Source organism: Perca fluviatilis, chromosome 18, assembly GCF_010015445.1.
Source record: "Perca fluviatilis chromosome 18, GENO_Pfluv_1.0, whole genome shotgun sequence".
NCBI lineage: Eukaryota > Metazoa > Chordata > Actinopteri > Perciformes > Percidae > Perca > Perca fluviatilis.
In genome coordinates, this window is record NC_053129.1 from 30,440,346 (window position 1) to 30,462,498 (window position 22,153).

General features: G+C 40.7%; 2 protein-coding genes across 3 annotated transcripts in view; both read right to left on the reverse strand.

The window, feature by feature from the left end:
• The window catches only part of LOC120546885, a 75,085-nt gene that overhangs the window by 26,009 nt on the left and 26,923 nt on the right, over nucleotides 1-22,153 (reverse strand). The window lies entirely within an intron of this gene.
• Nucleotides 12,045-19,909, reverse strand: LOC120546883. Of its 2 annotated transcripts, XM_039782133.1 has the most exons (10): nucleotides 19,553-19,904; nucleotides 18,982-19,317; nucleotides 18,587-18,844; nucleotides 18,227-18,283; nucleotides 18,034-18,093; nucleotides 17,419-17,511; nucleotides 17,291-17,319; nucleotides 16,961-17,017; nucleotides 16,491-16,559; nucleotides 12,045-12,371 (listed from the first exon to the last, which is right to left on the reverse strand). In XM_039782133.1, exons 1-10 carry the CDS (start codon nucleotides 19,611-19,613, stop codon nucleotides 12,234-12,236), a joined length of 1,158 nt encoding a protein of 385 aa, XP_039638067.1. In that variant the 5' UTR covers nucleotides 19,614-19,904; the 3' UTR covers nucleotides 12,045-12,233. The 2 variants fall into 2 exon arrangements, with proteins under 2 accessions (XP_039638067.1, XP_039638068.1); XM_039782134.1 differs by lacking the exon at nucleotides 16,491-16,559 and having other exon boundaries at nucleotides 19,553-19,909.

Here is a 22,153-nt window from a genome sequence, read left to right on the forward strand (position 1 = left end):
TTTAATTTGTGATCAACACCACGAGCCACCTGTCTGTGGCCGTGGTTAAAGATGCAGTAGGTAAGTCTTATAAAACTTTCTGTCATATTTACTGAAACTGACCCTATGTTCCAGTAGAACTACATGAATTATGTAATATAAAAAACAATCCAGCTCCTCTGGCACCACCTACAGCCTGTAGTGCGATTGGCAAAATTCCACCGCTCCCGGTTGATTTTCTCCAATCAGGGCCATGGGGGGTGTCTATCTGCTTGTCAATCACTGCTCAGGCACACGCATATATAGCGTTCTCCCCTCCCCCTTCCCTGCGCACGAGCTGCAGAAAAGTTTTCCAAAACTCAGGTGAATATTGGAGTGGCTTTTCAGAGGTGGCGTGATTTTAAACATCTGAAGAACGATGCAGATGTAGCCACATTTCTTCTCGACAGGTAACATAATTACCATGAATGATTTATCTTTCACTTTGTTATTAGTAGTCAAAAGTCCACAAAGCTACGTTGGTGAGGATAATAGTAATGTTTGCACAGTGGTCGGTCTGATATGATGCTGAAATGGCTAACGCTAGCCTGCTAGTTAGCATCGTTTTACTGTTGGTGAGTAAAGTTAACGTTGTGTTGGTGTTTAGTTATTGAAAATGTTGTCTGACATGCCGGCAGTTCTGTCAAACTCCCTTGTGTGGGAGGGGCTTAGGAGACAGTTTGGGCTGCAGCAGAAAGGGGGGAGGGACTGAGAAGTTGTGGATGTTCAAATTTGTTGGCAAAGTCCTGGATCTTCACAATCTTACCTATCTTTAATAAAAGTCCACCTGCACGCAGCCGATTGCAGTTGCAGTGCGAGTGCCATGAGAAGCAGCTAAACATCTTTTGTCTCTTCCTTTTTCCTCCATGTTCGGTGCTAAGTAAATGGGGTTCACAACGTGTAGCCGCTGTAATATGCTGCTCTGCCAACAGGTTATGGGCACAGAGAAACCCAGAGACCGTTTTAGAGCATGTTTCCACCGGTGTAACGGTGATGATTAGCATGCTGTTAGCACCATGAGCGGATGGGCTGCTGATACGAGCCGCCACAAACAGGAGCTGCTGGTCGCGGCTCCTGTTTGATGGAGATGAAAAGAGTTATGAGTTGTTGGCAAGGTGAAATGCATCAGATCTGATAATGGTACTGAATTCGCAGGAAAAGGGTACCAGACGTTTTGGCGCACACTTTTTGACATGGCAAAGTGCATGCTAATTGAAAGTAGTTTGCCAAAACAACTGTGGACGTATGCAGTCCAGACTGCTGCAGTGGTTAGGAATAGGGGTTTTAATAAAACGACACGAAGACACCATCGAAAACTTGATCCGAGGTGTGAAAAGTGTGTTTTTATCGGTTACGACAAAAACAGTCCTGCATACATTGTTTACTTTCCTGTCATTAAGAAAGTGCAGAAGCACAGACTGGTAAAGTTCGTAGCCAAGTCAGGTGTAGAACGACACAGACTAGTTTTACATCTGAGGATGATGACTTCATCCAGCACAGGTCCAGAAGTCCAGATCACCGTGTTGCAGTAGAACATGAACTTGAAGGGAGCCACCACCAACCACAGACAGCTGAGGTCAAGTGTGAGCCTGGGTCCAGCCGATACCCTTCTAGAGAGAGGAGAAGGCCAGACAGATACACGGATTGCAATGTGTCTAAATGTATGTCTGAGGAGGAGGCTGATCAAGTCCAGAGTAACATAGATTACTGCTATCGAGTGACGTGTAACATACCCGTTTCATTTACAGAAGCTGTAACCTCCGATAAATCAAGAGAGTGGGTCAAAGCAACGGATGAAGACCGACTTGCCAGAGGGTAAGAAAGCAGTGGGGGGGTAGATGGGTGTATGCTATTAAACCCAATGTTGATGGATCTGAGCAGTACAAGGCTCGATATGTTGCAAAGGGGTACAGTCAAAAGATAGGTGTGGATTATGAGGAGACATTTTCCCCTACTGCTAACGTGACTAGTGTCAGAGTTTTAATGCAGAAAGCAGCACAGGAAGACCTGATTTTACACCAAATGGACGTGAAGACTATTTAAATGCACCCATTGACTGTGAGATTTACATGGAACAGCCGGAAGGGTACAAGTTAAAATCTCACACAGACAGAGAGTTGGTGTGCAAGCTAGAGAGGTCATTATATGGGCTAAAACAATCGGGCATAAATTGGAACAAGTTGTTACATGAGTATCTGACAGAAAACAAGTACCTGCAAAACCAGGCCGACCACTGTGTTTACAGAAGGCAAGGAGAACATGAGAAGGTGATCATAGTGATTTGGGTCGATGACTTAATAATTGCAGCAAGCGGTGAAAAAGCTATGAAGGTTACGAAGGACATGCTTACAGCAAGGTTTAAAATGAAGGACTTGGGCAAACTAAGATTCTTTCTGGGCACTGATCAGAGGTGGGTAGAGTAGCCAAAAATTGTACTCAAGTAAAAGTACTGTTACTTCAGAATAATATGACTCAAGTAAAAGTAAAAAGTAGTCATCCAAATAATTACTTGAGTAAGAGTAAAAAAGTACTCGGTGAAAAAACTACTCAAGTACTGAGTAACTGTTGAGTAACGTCTGATTTATTTTTTAACATAAGCATTCAATCAGACGGACAAAAATACTAAATAATCATCTTTAGGCAAATTATAGTTCATCCAATCAATAAAATAAATGCAAATTAATTAATTACAAAATAGCTTAAATTAAAATAATCCAGGTAAATTCAAGTACTTAAAAAATAAAATCCATAAAATAATAATACATAAAAATAAATAAGCACAAGTAACACAAATTTCCAAACCTACTTCTTTTTACCAGGCTCTGCAGGCAGAACTAGAACAAGGTAATGGTGCTGTTTGGCACTTTTACTAAGGTAAACATGCTTTCATTATGAGGCCAGAGGCCTGGACTATGAAGCAAGATTTGGGGTTAACGAGCCAACTTCAGGTTCAACCCAGGGTTTTCTTTATGACGAAGGTGGATCACTTGATACCGGGTTCAATCGCCGTGGTAACTCATGCTGGTCGGGAGCAGGTTATGTTGGAGATCAGAGATCAACCGGTGTAAAAGCACCGCCTACTGACCAATCAATAGGCCTACTCGATTGATAACGGCATCACCGTTCTTATAGAACATCAGGCGGAGCTCGGTGCAGAGAGAGAGAGAGAGAGAGAGAGAGAGAGAGAGAGAGAGAGAGAGAGAGAGAGAGAGAGAGAGAGAGAGAGAGACGGGGGAAGAGTGCGCTCATAAAAGTTAAAACATTTAGAGACCGACAACCCCGTTAACATTCCCTGATGGGTATTTTTATGAAATATATATATTTTAATGGGAGGGAATTACATATTGGATTCTTGAGCCGTGTGTTGCCAATGCATCGGTTTAAATTATGTTTTTATATTTATTTTTGATTTGCTCTCACGATCGCTTCCCACTGTCAGGGTTGCAACTGGAATAACAGGCTAAAGCAACGACAGTTTATGGAAAGAACAAGTGTAATTATGGTCAGATCTTGGTCCTGACTGATGGGGAAGTGATATTGGAGTTGTGATTTAAACATCTACAGCGTCGGCTTTTTTTTTTGCCAGCTTTCCTTCCTGTTTTAGGAAGCAGCGACTGTACTGCGTTTTCCCTGTAAAACCGAGTCTGTGTTCTTCATATTTATGTAGAATTGTAATTTGCTCTTCTTATATAAAACATGCGGATCTGGTAGATGTTTGCCATTGGTCGTGGCGCGCAAACACCGCCTCTTTTATGTGAACGCGCGCGCCGCTGGATTGGGAAACCCTGAGTTGACTGAACTAGTTGATAACCAGCGTCGTGATACAGGTTATGCGGGACCGCGGTTGTTAGGTTAGGTGAAGCCGGATAACTGAAAGAGATCCAGGGCTGGTTGATCTTGCTTCGTAGTACAGGCCTCTGGAAAGGTGATGATGTTTCCCCCCTTTTTTGTTGTTGAGCAAACTTCATTTAATTTGTGATTAACACCGCGAGCCACCTGTCTGTGGGCGTGGTTAATAAAAGTCCACCTGCACGCAGCCGATTGCAGTTGCAGTGCGAGTGCCATGAGCAGCAGCGGAATATATATATATATAAAAAAAAATGGGGTTCACAACGGGTAGCCGCTGTAACATGCTGCTCTACCAATAAACTTCATCACTGTAATTATTGTCATTTTTCAGTATATTGTTCTAACAAGACAGTTTGAAAACATTATGTAAATACTCACTGTCGACGACAGACAGATGAACCACAGACTCTGGACCTTGTTGTGGTCCTCCTGATTTGTGGAACTGTCTGCAGGTGTAACGACTAACATCATCACGTGTGACATTCTTTATAACCAGAGAACAGCTCTTTGTAACACTCAGTCTGTCTGATTTAGCTTTGAGAATCACAGCTTTAATCCTTCCATGCTCTATCAGCGCTACTGCTGCTTCCCCTTTATGACTAGAAAGCCAAGTGGTGCTACTACAGTTGTCCTGAATTATCCGATTTTCACAAGGCAGAGTGACTTCATCTCCAGCTCTGACCGTGAAGGAGAGGGGGTTTTGTCCAGCTACTGCTGTTGAAGATTAGAAAAAATAAATTAGAAAACTAACTGAGATAAGAATTTGGCCTTTATGTTTATATTTAGGCTATGTTTGAGGATGATTATTAAACAACAAAGATCAGCAAATGCCCTTTATACAGAAATCCACTCGACACACCATGTTGAAAACAAACAGCAAACTTGGTCGTCTCATTTAAATCAATGTAAGTTATTCAAATAACTATCATTAACATTTCTTTTAGTCATGTATGTGTTTTAGGTCCTTACCTGTAAACTGAAGCAGCAGAATCCCAAATAAAGTTATTTGAATCCGTCTGAATTCAGCCATCGTGCCTCTCCGTCTCTCTCTCTTGTTCTCTCGCCCTCGACTGTCAACGTTTCTGACTTCTTTCAGTGTTGCCAGATCTTGCGAGACAAATAAGGAACCAGAGGCCTGTGAAAACAAGCCCAAAACAAGCGACTTTTTCTACGGAGCCCCCCCTAGGTTCCGGGAAGAGAACAATAAATAAATCTGTATGCACCGTTTTACAATCCGTGGGGACGGATTTTAAACAGATTGTCAATTTACATCCATGTTAACAGATTGGTAAACTGTGCGCAGTTTTGCAAAACTGTACACACAATAGTTTATTTATTTTTCTCCCCCTCCCAGGGCTTCAGGACAATAATCACAAGAGTTAGTTAAACCACCTTTTAACATTATTTAACATTAGAAAACTGATTGGATATCAAATATAGACTGATGTACCAAGTACATTATATACACAGTAAACCTCTGATAATTAAAATTTGCACACACAAATAAATATCCTCCTGAATTCACAAATTCGTTATTTCTTATGGCAGGGACTGCAGAAGATCCCATTTTTTATTTTTTTATTTATTTTTTGTATTTTGAACATGTAAATACAATACAACATCCAAAGAAAATAGTAATGTAAAAAAAAGAAACAGTTAAAAAAAATTAAAATCCAAAATGTCCAGTACTTAAAGACCTCTATTTACACATTCATTTTTAAATAACTAGAACCCAGAAACAGGAGGAATTATTGATAATCTTAGTGTGCAGCAATAAAGTGGCTCCTGCTCTGATAAACAAATGAGTGAGTTAGAAAAGACTTAAATAAACTAAACTGGTTTAAAAACCATTCCAGTCTATGGTCCAAACCATTTGAACAGGTGAAGATGAGGCTTGGTCTAAAACATTTTTTCTTAAGACTTCTAACACTTTAGCCTCATATATATGAAGATTAACACCACCATTATCTTTCTAATCACTCACTGACGTTTTTCTAAACAGAAAAAAAACAGATTGCCCTACTCTGCCTCTGATTGGCTAGTACTCGTTGCCATCTGGGTCAGAGCCAATTAGAAGCAGGATGTGGGTGGGAACAAACTCTGCTGTCTCCTGTGTGTATGGGGAAAGAGGAGGGACAGAAGGAACAGGCAAGACAAACTCCTACGTTTAAATATTATATAGAAAAGATCTGCTTGACAACTCATTATGGAGCAAGCCCAAATAAGCAACTACACTTTAGAAATGAGCCCAAAAAAACCACGACCCGCGACTACCAATATTTGTAAGCGACTTTACAGAAAAACAAGCCCAAAGTCGCTTATAAGAAGCGGACTTGGCAACACTGACTTCTTTAAGAGAGATACAGCGTTTACTTCCCCCTTTGCATAAGTGTCACTTCCTTATAGTGGCTGAATCTTTTTTTCTCATTCTGTCAGTTGTTGAATTCACGTACAAAGATCAACTTTTCCTCTTTTTGAATTTCATGTAGATATCTAAACAGCCCAAAAGCCAGATGTGGTTCAGTGTGGAGATAAAAGACACAAGTTCAACGAGTTCAACAAGAGAAGCTTGAGGTCAAAGTTATTAATAAACCTTCTATAGTGCTGATTCAGAGTCAAACACTTCCTGTCTACACCCACAACCTGCATTAATAGAATGCCTTTAGGAAAGGGGTGCCATGGTTGTTCTCACTCTCTGTCCACAGGGGTATTTGCATTTTAATAACTAATTCTCAATACATTTGAAAGTTGAGCTACTGTAAGTGAATGAAAAGTGCACGACTTACCTTGCTGTATGAAACATTAGAAACATTAATATGAGCTGATTTTTTTGATAGACGAAGATATTAGATTTCACAGGATTCCCCATACATTTCCACACAGTCTTCTTTCATCTAATACTTGCTTCTCAGTTACATTTGTGACAATGATGTTTATGATGCCTTAAAGGTCCCATGGCATGAAAATGTCACTTTATGAGTTTTTTAACATTAATATGAGTTCCCCCAGCCTGCCTATGGTCCCCCAGTAGCTAGAAATGGTGATAGGTGTAAACCGAGCCCTGGGTATCCTGCTCTGCCTTTGAGAAAATGAAAGCTCAGATGGGCCGATCTGGAATCTTCTCCTTATGATGTCATAAGGAGCAAGGTTACCTCCCCTTTCTCGGCTTTGCCCGCCCAGAGAATTTCAAACGAGCAAAGTGGCAGTTGGTCAAGGCCATACCCCCACCCTCCACCTTGCCCCCCCCCCCCCTCTCTCCTCCTCAGACACAGAAATGGCACATACTAAGGAAAGCTCATTGTGGGACTGGCTCTAGTGGCTGTAATTCTGCACCAAGGTTTAATTTCGGGAAAGAGACTTCAGATACAGTATCAGGGGACCACTAAGGCCTATATAAAAGAGACTTCAGATACAGTATTAGGGGACCACTAAGGTCTATATAAAAGAGACTTCAAATACAGTATTAGGGGACCACTAAGGTCTATATAAAAGAGACTTCAGATACAGTATTAGGGGACCACTAAGGTCTATATAAAAGAGACTTCAGATACAGTATTAGGGGACCACTAAGGCCTATATAAAAGAAGCTTCAGATACAGTATTAGGGGACCACTAAGGTCTATATAAAAGAGACTTCAGATACAGTATCAGGGGACCACTAAGGCCTATATAAAAGAGACTTCAGATACAGTATTAGGGGACCACTAAGGTCTATATAAAAGAGACTTCAAATACAGTATTAGGGGACCACTAAGGCCTATATAAAAGAGACTTCAGATACAGTATTAGGGGACCACTAAGGTCTATATAAAAGAGACTTCAGATACAGTATTAGGGGACCACTAAGGTCTATATAAAAGAGACTTCAGATACAGTATTAGGGGACCACTAAGGCCTATATAAAAGAGACTTCAGATACAGTATTAGGGGACCACTAAGGTCTATATAAAAGAGACTTCAGATACAGTATTAGGGGACCACTAAGGCCTATATAAAAGAAGCTTCAGATACAGTATTAGGGGACCACTAAGGTCTATATAAAAGAGACTTCAGATACAGTATTAGGGGACCACTAAGGTCTATATAAAAGAGACTTCAGATACAGTATTAGGGGACTACTAAGGTCTATATAAAAGAGACTTCAGATACAGTATTAGGGGACCACTAAGGTGTATATAAAAGAGACTTCAGATACAGTATTAGGGGACCACTAAGGCCTATATAAAAGAGACTTCAGATACAGTATTAGGGGACCACTAAGGTCTATATAAAAGTATCCAAAGAGCACCATGTCATGGGACCTTTAAAAAAACAAGGCGTTCTGAGGAAGTTGAGTTGCAAATGCGAGAGGGTCAATTGTGCAACGATGTCCTTAAAATACAGAGCAAAAGTTTCGTATTGACGACACATAAATGCAGAAATTAGTCAAACTGCTCGCACACCAAAATTTGACACCTACAATACGCCCATACAGGGAAAATTATGATAGTTTAGTGGTTTGTTGGTTGCTCTTTGCAACTTAGTGGTATTTTCTAAGAACTGAAGAGGAAGTGTTTTGGTGAGAATGTGGTTAACATCAGCAGCAGAGCTCTGCAGGTTTTACCCTCTGATGATGATGACCAGATAAGGCTCTCAGGCACTGAGGTTCCACAGGGGGGACCAATAATCAATCAGGGGGAGGGAGGGGGGCAGGGGTAAAAACTTACTTCAGTAAAAACTCAAAACACTGACATTTTTTATTTATTCATGTAATCTCTAAAAACCTGACAAGGAAATTCATACAGCAGAAGAAAACAGTAATAAACAATGATACAATAAAAGCTCAATAATATGCACAAGATCCTTCATGACATGACTGATCCCTCTTTAAATTGTTTTGATGGAACATGTGTACGTTCAAAAGTTGTTTTTGTTGCGCACCAGAAAACTCAGATTGGACAGATAGTCTAGCTAGCTGTCTGGATTTACCCTGCAGAGATCTGAGGAGCAGTTAACCATAGTCCTCAAAAATCCACCGGAGTTTAAAATTATAACACAAAGAAAGCGGAAGGTAACGGACATCGGCGAAAAGACATGCATCCGGTGGGATTTCCTGCGACAACGGAGCAATCCCAGAAGTGGAACATCGAGGATATAGACTACTGAGCCAGAAACCCTGAGAGCTTTCAGGTTACACAGGAAAACGTACATCAATCAATAAAGTTAAAGGAACACACCCACATATTGGGACTTTAGCTTATTCACTGTATCCCCCAGAGTTAGATAATACCCTTCTCATCTTCGTGCGTGTCGTAACTCTGTCTGACGCACCCACCGCTAGCCTAGCTTAGCACAGATCCTGGAGGTAACCTGCTCCATCTAGCCTACTTCTCCCAATAAGTGACAAAATAACGGCAACATTTTCCTGTTTACATGTTGTGATTTGTATAGTCACAGCGTGTACAAATAACGAGGTCACATGAGAAACAGCCATCTTCTAACCATATACATACTGGGAACTATATTCTCAGAAAGGCGAAGCACTGCTACTTCTGCTACTTGGGTGGAGCACAGATCCTGGAGGTAACCTGCTCCATCTAGCCTAGCTTAGCACAGATCCTGGAGGTAACCTGCTCCATCTAGCTTAGCTTAGCACAGATCCTGGAGGTAACCTGCTCCATCTAGCCTAGCTTAGCACAGATCCTAAAGGTAACCTGCTCCATCTAACCTAGCTTAGCACAGATCCTGGAGGTAACCGGCTCCATCTAGCCTACTGCTCCCAATAAGTGACAAAATAACGGCAACATTTTCCTGTTTACATGTTGTGATTTGTATAGTCACAGCGTGTACAAATAACGAGGTCACATGAGAAACAGCCATCTTCTAACCATATACATACTAGACAGAGATACGACACGATGAGAAGGGTATGTATGGACTTATCTAACTCTGGGGGACACGGTGAATAAGCTAAAGTCCCAATAAGTTGGTGTGTTCCTTTAAAGGGGTGATAGAATGATTATATAGGGTATTTCACACTGTTCCTTAAGGTTTCCTAATGGGGTATGTAACATTGGTTGGGCTGAAAATGGTCTGGTTGATATTCTATTGGCCCTTATGCATCCCTGTGTTTTGGCCCTTTTTGTAACAAGAGCTTTTCTTCCAAATATGGTATGCTCATGAATATTTTGATGAGCTGCGCACTGATTGGTTGAGCGAATCCCCATACACACATTAGAGACGCAACAGAATCTCATATTCCAGACACTGCAATGTTTCGTTATCAAATTCACTTCTGAGACTTTTTTATGTGAGAAATCAACTATATAAAGCTCAAATATGGGCCGTTTTACGAAAATTGATGGCTAATTGCAAATTTGGTAAGACGTGTCGGACTTTAGGAGCTCCACACAGTCTGACTAGAAAGTGGCAGCCTGCTGGGCTCCATACCCAGGGCAAAGTCACCCTTTGTGGATTACTGAGCTACCGGGGCACGTTTTTTCCAATGCATTTTTCGTGAATTTCAGAAGTCTCGTTAGGAGGAGGCTAGCTAGCTCTCATTGATGGACTCCAGCTCACCGCCGGCTCTATCAATGAGACTCGCGGACAAGAGGCGTTTATTTCCCCGATCGTTTGTTTAAATAACTCAACACACATATCCATTATAAGATTAACTGGAACCTGCGGTAAGAGATTGCGGGTGTAACAAGCTCGCTGACCACGCTCTCAGTCACACACACCGGCCATTTAGCAGGAAGAGGGGAGGGAGAATAGCGACCTGCAGGCCATAGAGCTCTGTCAGGGCACCGGCTCAATCGAGCTCACAGCAGGCCGGGGTCTGTGAAGGACAGGCAGGGCGGCGATGTAGCATCCCAGGCAGCACCGGCCGCTGAACTCCGACACACAGTCGGACAAAATTTGCAATTAGCCATACATTTTCGTGAAACGGCCCATATTTGAGCTTTACATAGTTGATTTCTCGCATAATGTAATAGCAGAGATCTGCGCGACCAAGATTCAGAAGACTACCTGATCTCAGGTCAGTTGTGTAGCCTATGTAAATGTTGGGGCGTGACTGTTCTCTTAATAAACCCTTGGGCGTGACAAAGGTACAGGTCTTGGGATGCTTACGTCAACTTCTAGCTTTGTTGAGATTCGCCCTTTTTCAGCAGCAGTTTCAAAATATGAGATTTTCTTAGTAAAGGGGTGTCAATGGGATTTTTGAGCTTCTATGCATGTCCTATTTACCCACCGAACTGTCGTTATCCAACTATGACAAGGTAAAATCGATTTTGCATTCTAGCACCCATTTAATAAAGTGCCTGACAGCAAGTTTACAAAGAAAAATATATTATATACAGTATTATACATATATACATATTCTCATTCATTTAAGAAACCAGTCATGTGAATGTCAGGTTCTTACGTATACGTTTCACATTGTGATACTAGTTAATCTATTACTCCCTCTTCTGGACAGAAAGGCATTTTACAGCAATAAACATTGAAATGATCATAAACATATTTGTAACAAAAAGAAAACTTGATCATATGCTCATGTAAGACCTGAAATGCAAAACTACCACTGTATTATTCCAGTGGGTTTGTTTTTATATTGATACTAATACATTTTCAAACATCATATAATACAACCTAATCCAGTCCTTCATCATATCAAATCATGTTAATCTTGTCAACAACCAGATGAAGTTTAGCTACAAGGTTTTAGTATTTTTAGTAAAAGGCACTCCCGGAATAAAAACAGACTTGGGGTCTCATTTATAAAACTGTGTGTAGGATCCTTACTATAAGTGTATGTACGCCCAAAAGCCCAAAATGGCGTACGCCAAAACAAAGTCTGATTCAAAAACCCGTGTGTACGCACACCTGTAAGCAATGTTCCCTTTATAAATCAGAGATTACCTACAAGTGTGCGTACGTGGATCAGCTTCTTATCCCGCCCTGTACACGCCCATTTTTAACCATAAATAGTCAATGCAAAGCACCTCGTGAATGCTGATCAGTATATGAATGACATTGGCAGTTGTTACACTGAATCATGACGACTGGCTGAGAAAAAGCCCAAAACTTCTCAGACGTTCAGGAATTGCTTCAAATTGAATTATAATTTTGGCCTGTTCTTGCACAGTGTAGAGAAACCTGATCTATAACTACATGTATTAATAATACGTCCAAAACGGCAGGCACCCATTCTCCCGTCAAGTTAGTTTTTTATAAATCACAAACTTTGCGTGGGAAGTGGCGTAAGCACATTTGCAGCCCCGTTTTGTGTGTACGCCACATTTAAAATGAGACCCCTGGTCTTTGTTATTAACTATCAGTGCAAATACCTGTAATGCTATGAGCTGTAACTACACCGTGCTGTCTTATTGGTTTGGTTTGTTGATGGTGGCGTAGAGGTCGCTGACATCAGCAGAGGCTGCAGCAGCAGCAGAAGGAAGAGGAGCTTTCACGGTGCTGTAGGTCACTGCATCATCATCAGCATCAGCATCTTTACCCCGAGCCTGGGGAAAGAGAGGGAAACAGCACAACACATGAATGACACAGCAGGACATGATGCTGCTGTGTTTTGTTGCTTGCTTGTTGCATGTCTACGTGCAGGGATGTTGGACTGGGGGGAAAAATGGGACTGAGGACCCAGAAAATATGCTAGAATGAATAGCTGTGGATGCGGGCAGGGGCCCATAGAAAATGCCTTACTGCAGGGCTCAAAATTTTGTGCTACGTCCCTGTCTATGTGTACTGAATGTGGAAACTGTTTATGTCTTGCTGCTTCCTGTTTCTCTGCATGCCTCCTTAAAGGTGCTATAAGCGATGTCACAAGTTTTTTATAGGCTACAACATTTTTTGTCACATACAGCAAACATCTCCTTACTATCTGCTAGCTGCCTGTCTCCTGAACACACTGTAAAAAAAGTCTCTATAGACAGCCCAGGCTCCACAAACGGGAACAAAAACAAACTGCGCCAACCAGCACCAGAGGCCTGTACTACGAAGCAAGATTTGGCATTAACGAGGTAACTTCAGGTTCATCCCAAGGTTTTCTGTACCACGACGGTGGATCAGTTGTTACCGGGTCAAATCGCCATGGTAACTTATGCTGAACACCTAACATGGTCGGGAGCAGGTTAAGTTGGAGATCAGAGATCAACCGGTGTAAAAGCACCGCCTACTGACCAATCAATACTCGATTGATAACGGCGTCACCGTTCTTAGAAGACCAGGCGGAGCTCGGTGCAGAGAGAGAGAGAGAGAGAGAGAGAGAGAGAGGGCTGCACTTATAAAAGTTAAAACATTTAGAGACTGACAACCCCGTTAACATTTCCTGATGGGTATTTTTATCAAAGATATAGATTGTAATGGGAGGGAATTACATATCGGCTATTTGTCGGCTTCTTGAGCCGTGTGTCGCCAATACGCACACCAGTTTGAATTATGTTTTTATATTTTTTATTTGCTCTCACGATCGCTTACCACTGGAATAACAGGCTAAAGCAACGGCAGTTTATGAAAAGCACAAGTGTAATTATGGTCAGAACTTGGTCCTGACTGATGGGGAAGTGATATTGATAAGCATTGTGATTTAAACATCTACAGCGTCGGCTATTTATTTTTTTTGCCAGCTTTCCTTCCGGTTTTAGGAAGCAGCGACTGTATTGCGTTTTGCCTACAAAACCGAGTCTGTGTTCTTCATATTTATGTGGAATTATAATTTTCTCTTCTTATATAAAACATGCGGCTCTGGTAGATGTTTGCGATTGGTCGTGCTGTGCAAACACCGCCTCTTTTATGTGAACGTGTGCGCCGCTGGATTGGGAAACCCTGGGTTGACTGAACTAGTTGATAACCAGCGTCGTGATACAGGTTATGCGGGACCGCGGTTGTTAGGGTTAGTGAAGCTGGGTAACTGAAATTAATCCAGGACATGTTGATCTTGATTCGTAGTACAGGACTCAAGAGCACCACCAAACATAGCAAACACTGTTCCAGCCAATAACCGACAAGAAGGAGTTGGTTGAGCCATCACCGCAGCAGCGTTAGCACGAAGGCTACTTCCACAATACACTTTCATGACTGTTTCAGGAAGCACAGAAGGGATGAGGAGGAGGGAGGGGCGAGATAGCCTCCATTTTGTTTGACAATACTTTGAACGTCAACAAGAAGTAACGTCACACACAATCGCTTAGAGCACTTTTAAGAATGCTTATTTTGTTGCTGTTGCTGTTGGCTAGTCCACAGAGCATTCCAGGATGGGAGTAAAACGTGCTCTGGTTTATTGGCATTTCTTTGAACCAATCACAATCGTCTTAGGCGGCGCTAAGCACCGGACAGAGCCACAGATCCGCTGTAAAATAACCTCGGGAAGGAGCTTGTTTTGATGGAACATGTGTACGTTTAAAGGTTTTTTAGTCGTGCAACAGAAAACTCAGACTGGACAGATAGTCTAGCTAGCTGTCTGGATTTACCCTGCAGAGATCTGAGGAGCAGTTAACCAGAGTCCTCACAAATCCACCGGATACCGTTTAGAATCACAATACAAAGAAAGCTGAAGGAACTGACGTCCGGCCGAAAAAGAAGGACATGCGGCGGAATTTCAGGTGGCACCGGAGCAATTCCTGAAGTGGAACGTCGTGGATATAGACTAGTAATAGAAATGTTAATTTCAATACTTGTAAAACTTTTTAACATCAGCCTCAGCTGTACTTTTTGATTAATGCCTATAGACCTTTTTAACGGCAGACATGTTGACATGTCATAGTAGGAAAAACACAGGTGTATTCAAAACCATTAATGATGGCTGCATTCCACTTAGGAGAGGCCCTGGTATTGTACATGCTGACTCACTGAAATAACTTACTGGGACACTTGATGGAACTGAGCCATCGTTAAGGTTATCAATCTCAGCTGTGCTTTTCCTACTATGACAAGTCAAAATGTCTGCTGTGAAAAAGATCCATTACCAAATGTTAGCATGCTAAGATTCTGATCTAAGATAGTGGCACTGTCAAAGATTACAGTTGTTTAGCATCAGCACGTTAGCCACATGGATGTAGCAGGCACGGCGCCAGGATTGCAGTTTTGGATGGGCCAGACCAATTGTGGGTGGGCCTTAAATTAAAAACGTTATCAAATCCCTGTTTAACCTAATACAAATGACTGGCTAATATAGGCTACTGTTATATTATATATATTATATGTGCTTACATAATTTAATTAAAACATACTCATTTATTTTCGACGAACCGCGTCGCTTCTCCTTCGTTGCCCAAAAGAAGAGCGCTTTGGAATCTCCATTACGCACCATACCTGGCTGTGCTATAGCGCATCTCTCCTAACCTAAGGCCTATAGACTGTAAAAGTGGTCAGGAATCTAATATTTCCCCAAAACATAGTTTAGTTCTGCTCGTATAACATGAGGCCGAATATTTCACAATTCTTTTCAACTGTTTTAAGTTTTCAACAATATACAGATCAACAACACTGCCCGACAGTTTCAATCAATACTCGGTCACAGAACATGTTCATTGACAACGTCATCTGTCATGTAAAACAAGACTCAAGTTATTTCCTTACTTTAGTGTGATGATTCATGTTACAACATGTTTAACAAAAATAAATAAATCGCATTAATAGCCCTAAAGCATTATTGGCCATAACAAGAGAAAACCATGAGGGAACAACAACTTGACAACAGTAACAAGCTGTTATAGAAATAGAACTGCGCCTGCAGCTTCTGTAGCGGGTTATGAATTGATTATTTTAATCCATATATCTCATATAACGACATAATACAATACAGGCAGAGTAGCCTACCTTACTGTTATCATCTGGCGGTCCTACACAATTAAACTCAGCAGAAGAAGTGACCGGATACTTTAGCACTGGTTGAGTTGCGGGCTCATCCACGGAAGACCGATCCACAGGGCTATATCCATAGGGGCTATATCATCCACTCGCGAGGCAGGCAAAGGCACTAGCACCGGCGCTGGTCGCGCTAACGCGGCTGGCCGCTGGTCGCTAAGCAAATAGCAATTCGCGGTGGCCGAGACAAAGATGTGCTAGGCGTTGTGGATCTCAGCTCTCCTTCATCTCCTGGTTGCAGCGATGACTCTGAGACCGCTCGTGCACGTTTAAGGTACCTAAACAACGACTGTTGCAACATTGTCCTTTACTGGAAATGATTTTCACACTCTCAGATCACTGGGAGCTAGCCTAGCATACCTACAAGCTACATCCGATCCGAACCTCACTGTCTGCTGAACTTGCGCAGAAACATAAAAATAGACATGACCAGTTTTTTTTAAATTGTTTTTGAAAACTAAACATTTAGACAATTTTAGCACAAATTATGAGATTATTTGCCGATTTTTAATAATTCTTCACCAAATTATAATATATTAATTAATTCATGTTTTTTGAGGAAATGTTTTGGGTGGGCCTGTTGAAAAGTGGGTGGGCCTAGGCCCGTCAGGCTCACCCATAACGCCGTGCCTGGGATGTGGTTAGCATGCTGCATGATGCAATCAGCTCAGAGCTGCACTGTGCAGCTTCACAGAGCCGCTCACATGGCTGTAGCCTCTTGATTCAGTAACATCATCACTATAACCAATCAGACAGCTGACCTGAGCTCTACTGCTGCTCTTCTTGGTGTGGCTGATGGAGGCGTAGAAAACTCCACCTTCAGGATCAGCCTGCACAGAGAAGAAAACATCATGGCTGCTCAGTAACATGTTGGGCGTTGTAGTTTAGCTGCAGAATGTGACTTCTCTTTTTCTCTGAGAGAGGGAAGTTGGACATTTAGAGCTTTTTAACTGTATCTCATTTTGGGGAACAATAATAGTCCTGTAACAGTGGGTGTAACTCTGTATTGTGTGTGTGTGTGTGTGTGTGTGTGTGTGTGTGTGTGTGTGTGTGTGTGTGTGGCGCGTGTGTGTATGTGTGTGTGTATGTGTGTGTGCGTGTATGTGTGTGCGTGTGCGTGCGCGCGTGTGTGTGTGTGTGTGTGTGTGATCTCACAACAATTAAAGGCCAGTAACAGTGGGTGTAACTCTGTACTGTGTGTGTGTGTGTGTGTGTGTGTGTGTGATCTCACCATGTCCTGACTGATTTCTGGAGCAGACTGAGTCTCTGCAGGGTTCAAACTCAGTCTCTGGACAAACACAGACTAGTTAAGGTTTTCCATACACATCTATTGATTCTTATTATATTATATACTGTGTGCTATGCTGTAAACATCTACTTCTTCTGATTTTCCCCCGAATGTCCCTCTAAATTCTAAATTTGATATTGGATTGCAAGGTCATTTTGGAGACCTTTGCTGCTGCAACTGGTTTATGTCAATACAACAAAGCAAACTGAAGAACTACCACAAACACTGTTTTTAGTCATAACTATAATATAATTATTAAGGTTTAAAACTCACAATGTTTTCATTTGTCTGCGTTTTGTTACCTGGAAAGACAAAAGAGAGTTGACTTTAGCTTCCACGGTGAAATTCCCGGTTTATTAAAACCCTTTTGTTAAAAAAGATGAATCTGTGATTGTTCTCACTTTTAGTTTTCTTCCGTCTGATGACTACCACAATGATGATTGCTGCTAAGAGTGCTGTTACTCCCACAGGAACAATGATGTACAGCCACCAATCTGGAAGGAGATTAAAATAATTTTGGTTAAAGCTTCATGTTCGGTTAAAAATAACAACTAAAATATTACTATATGTGCTTTTTGTAAACGTTTTGAAACATACTTTGGAAGTAAATCTGTTTCTGTTGGTACAAATCTGCATCTCTTAGTTAACACACCTCACATCATGTCTACATCAAATGAATCTTACTTTGAATGTCGTTCATAATTGTATCTTTAAACAATTTAACCATCTAATGAACCCGTTGCTACATCGTCTTGATTGTTGTTTGAGAAAATTCACCAACCTCTAATGAAAGCCTTCAAAATATAAATGCTTGCTTTTATCTCAAATTTTTTCTACACCACATTTCGAGGGATTAAAGAATACCAGCAGCAAGGCAAGGTTTGATTGTTATATCTGACATTCATGCCAATAAAGCAATTTGAATTGAGAGAGAGAGAGAGAGATAGAGGCAGAAAGAGAGAGAGCGAGAGAGACAGAGAGAGAGAGAGAGAGAGAGAGAGAGAGAGAGATACTACCTTGTATTGATGGAGTATCATTTGCAGACAATGTATTGTCTTTTCCCTCTGTTGTGCTTCCTTTTGATTGTTTGGAATATATGAAATAATAAAACACAACAAATGGTGATAAAATACCTCACGTTTACTGTCTGACGAGACTAAACAATACATAATTTTAATTTAATATTCGAGCATGATGTTAAGTAACTACCTGGTCTTGTTGGAGTGTCATTCTTTGAAGTGTTATCTGTTCCCACTGTTGTACTTTCTTTTGATGTTGTTATGAAACAACAAAACACAACAAATGGTGTTAAAATACTCTTACATACTATCTGAAGAGACTAAGAGAAAAAGAGAGAGAGAGAGAGAGAGTGATGTTAAGTAACTACCTGTTGGAGTGTCATTCTTTGGTGTGTTATCTGTTCCCACTGTTGTGCTTTCTTTTGATTTTGTTATAAAACAACAAAACACAACAAATGGTGTTAAAATACTTCATATTTACTATCTGAAGAGAATGAACAAGAAATAATCATCTTAAAAGTTAAAATACATCAAATAAAACCAACTCTACCTGTTTTCTTACAAGAAGACTGGGGGCCGACATTACACAGCAGCGTGTTTCCATTCTTCTTATCTGTCACCTTACACTTCAGTAACTTCTGATTAAGATGAGGAGGAAATGTCACACTGGCTGAACAGGTAAGAGGTGTTATCTCCACATCAGTCTCATTCCCCTCATACAGCCACTTCACTGAGTGTTCACACCCAGCATCAGTCAACACAGAGCAGATCAAGGTGACTGTATCATCAGTGTTCTTCTGTTCTACCACTGGTGAAGATGGAGATATTGAGAGAGAAAGACAACAAGAGTAAAATTAACTTCATCACTGTAATCATAATTATTGCCATTTTTCAGTATATTGTTCTAACAAGACAGTTAGTAAACATTATGATGTAAATACTCACTGTTGACGACAGACAGAAATACCACAGCATCTGGACCTTGTTGTGGTCCTCCTGATTTGTTGAACTGTCTGCAGGTGTAACGACTAACATCCTCCTCTGTGACATTCTTTATAACCAGAGAACATTTCTCTTTAACACTCAGTCTGTCTGATTTAGCTTTGAGAATCTCATCTTTAATCTGTCCAAGCTCTATCAGCGCTACTGCTGCTTCCCCTTTATGACTAGAAAGCCAAGTGGTGCTGCTACAGTTGTCCTGAATTATCACATTTTCACAAGGCAGAGTGACTTCATCTCCAGCTCTGACAGTGATGGAGAGGGTTTTTTGTCCAGCTACTGCTGTTGAAGATTAGAAGAAAAATAACTGAGATAAGAATTTGGCCTTTATGTTTATAGTTAGGTTATGTTTGAGGATGATTATTACAAAAAACAACAAAGATCAGCACAGTAATCCACTCGACACACCATGTTCAAAACAAACAGCAAACTTGGCCGTCTCACTTAAATCAATGTAAGTTATTCAAATACTATCATTAACATTTCTTTTAGTCATGTATGTGTTTTGGGTCCTTACCTGTAAACGGAAGCAGCAGAATCACAAATAAAGTTATTTGAATCCGTCTGAATTCAGCCATCGTACCTCTCCGTCTCTCTCTCTTGTTCTCTCGCCCTCAACTGTCAACGTTTCTGACTTCTTTAGGAGAGATACAGCGTTTACTTCCCCTTTTGCGTAAGTGCCACTTCCTTATAGTGGCTGAATCTTTTTTTCTCATTCTGTCAGTTGTTGAATTCACGTAGAAAGATCAACTTTTCCTCTTTTTGAATTTCATGTAGATATCTAAACAGCCAAAAAGCCAGATGTGGTTCAGTGTGGAGATAAAAGACAAAAGTTCAACAAGTTCAACAAGAGAAGCTTGAGGTCAAAGTTATTAATAAACCTGTAGAGTATCAGCTGAGATCTGAGTTGTGGGAGTTGACAGTGATCGTCTCTACTCACCCAGCCTCCAAAACCACAACACAACACGTGTCACTTCTATAGTGCTGTTTCAGAGTCAAACACTTCCTGTCTATACTCACAACCTGCATTAATAGAATGCCTTTGGAAAGGGGTGCCATGGTTGTTCCCACTCTCTGTCCACAGGGGTATTTGCATTTTAATAACTAATTCTCAATACATTTGAAAGTTGAGCTAAGTGAATGAAAAGTGCATGACTTACCTTGCTGTATGAAACATTAGAAACATTACTATGAGCTGATTTTTTAGATAGACGAAGATATTAGATTTAACAGGATTCCCCATACATTTCCACACAGTTTTTTTTCATCTAATACTTAGTTCTAAAGTACATTTGTGACAATGATGTTTATGACGTCTTGAAAAAAGTTCGGAGGAAGTTAAGTTGCAAACGCGATCGTGCAACGATGTCCTTAAAATACAAAGCAAAGGCTTCATGGTGACGACACATAAATGCAGAAATAGGTCAAACTGCTCGCCCACCAGGATTTGACACCTGACGCCCCCGGTGCAATACGCCCATACAGGGAAAATGATGATGTTTTAGTGGTTTGTTGGTTGCTCTTTGCAGCTTAGTGGTATTTTCTAAGAACTGAAGGGGAAGTGTTTTGGTGAGAATGTGGTTAACATCAGCAGCAGAGCTCTGCAGGTTTTACCCTCTGATGATGAGGACCAGATAAGGCTCTCAGACAGGGGGGACTCCAGGATTTGTTTAAGTGGGGTGGCACAGGGGGGGACCGATAATCAGTCAGGGGGGGTCCCAGGGGGTGGAAGAAGTATTCATATGCTTTACTTAAAGGTGCTCTAAGCGATGTTGGGTGACATCACTTCTTGTTGACGTTCGAAGTATTTTCAAACAAAACGAGACAAAAAATATTGTAACCTATCCTAAACCACCTTTAAGTACAGGTACTAATACCACACTGTAAAAATATTGTGATACAAAAGTAAAAGTCCTGCATTGAAAATATTACATAAGTAAAATTATTTAAGGAAAATGTACTTAAAGTATTAACAGTAAAAGTACTCAAAACTAGTAACTAAAGCTGTCAGATGAAAGTAGAAGAGTAAAAAGTACAATATTTCTCTCTGAAATGTAGCAGAGTAGAAGTAGAAAGTGACATGAAAAGAAAAGACTCAAGTAAAAGTACAAGTACCTCAACATTCGGACTTGAGTACAGTACTTGAGTAAATGTACTTCGTTACATTCCACCACTGATGATAACTTTGTAAAAGAGTAAATCATTTGTTGTGTGAATGATGTACAGCCAACTCAGCAGGTGTGAGCAGAGTTTGAAAGGAAAACGCCCAATAACCGTCCCTTGAAGATGTCCATATCATTTGTTCATCTTTTTATGTTAAACCAACACAAAGTATACTCTATATTGAAAAATTTAGATTTGAATTGGGAATTGGGAATGTGCCAGAAATTTCAACCAGAAACCATCTGGAGTGCAGCAGGACCCCAGAAATAAACAATGACAGGTTCTATCTTTGCTGGACAGTAACAGTAAGGACAGAGTTACATTCTGTATCCTGAATAATTCACTTAGACAGAATTAAAGAAATAATAGTGAAGAAAATGACCTGTAAAATACAAAGCAGTTATACAAAACACAATGCATTAGTTATTATAAAGCACTTCATTTATTTGCAGACTATATCATTCTCCCTTATAATAAAGAGACACTTAAGGCTGAAAGCTCATTCAAAACCACACAACGTGTAAAACAACATATTAGACTTCCTATGTACATTTTTACAACAGAATTATGAATTCAAATGGATTACTGTTATTATATTACATACATATTATCAGGGAACTGCTTTACATTTGTTTCCATTTATTTTCACTCTGTGTATTTATATTTTCCCCTGTATGTATATTTTTCTATTATTTCACTAAATGTTTGTTCCTTGTCTTGGATCTTGTTCTGTAACTGTTTTGTATCTTGTTGTTTTCACCTCATGTTGATTTGTTCATTCTTTTGTTTTGCACCAGGACTAGAGAACACGTTTCTGATCCTATATGGACTGTACTGCATTGTTAGCCTGACAAGCCAGACCCACATCCAGATGTTGGGTCTGGGAACTCACCATTGGCAGGGCTCAATCCGAGGGGCGGGATAAACGGTTGTCTTTCAAATTCCCTCTGCACGC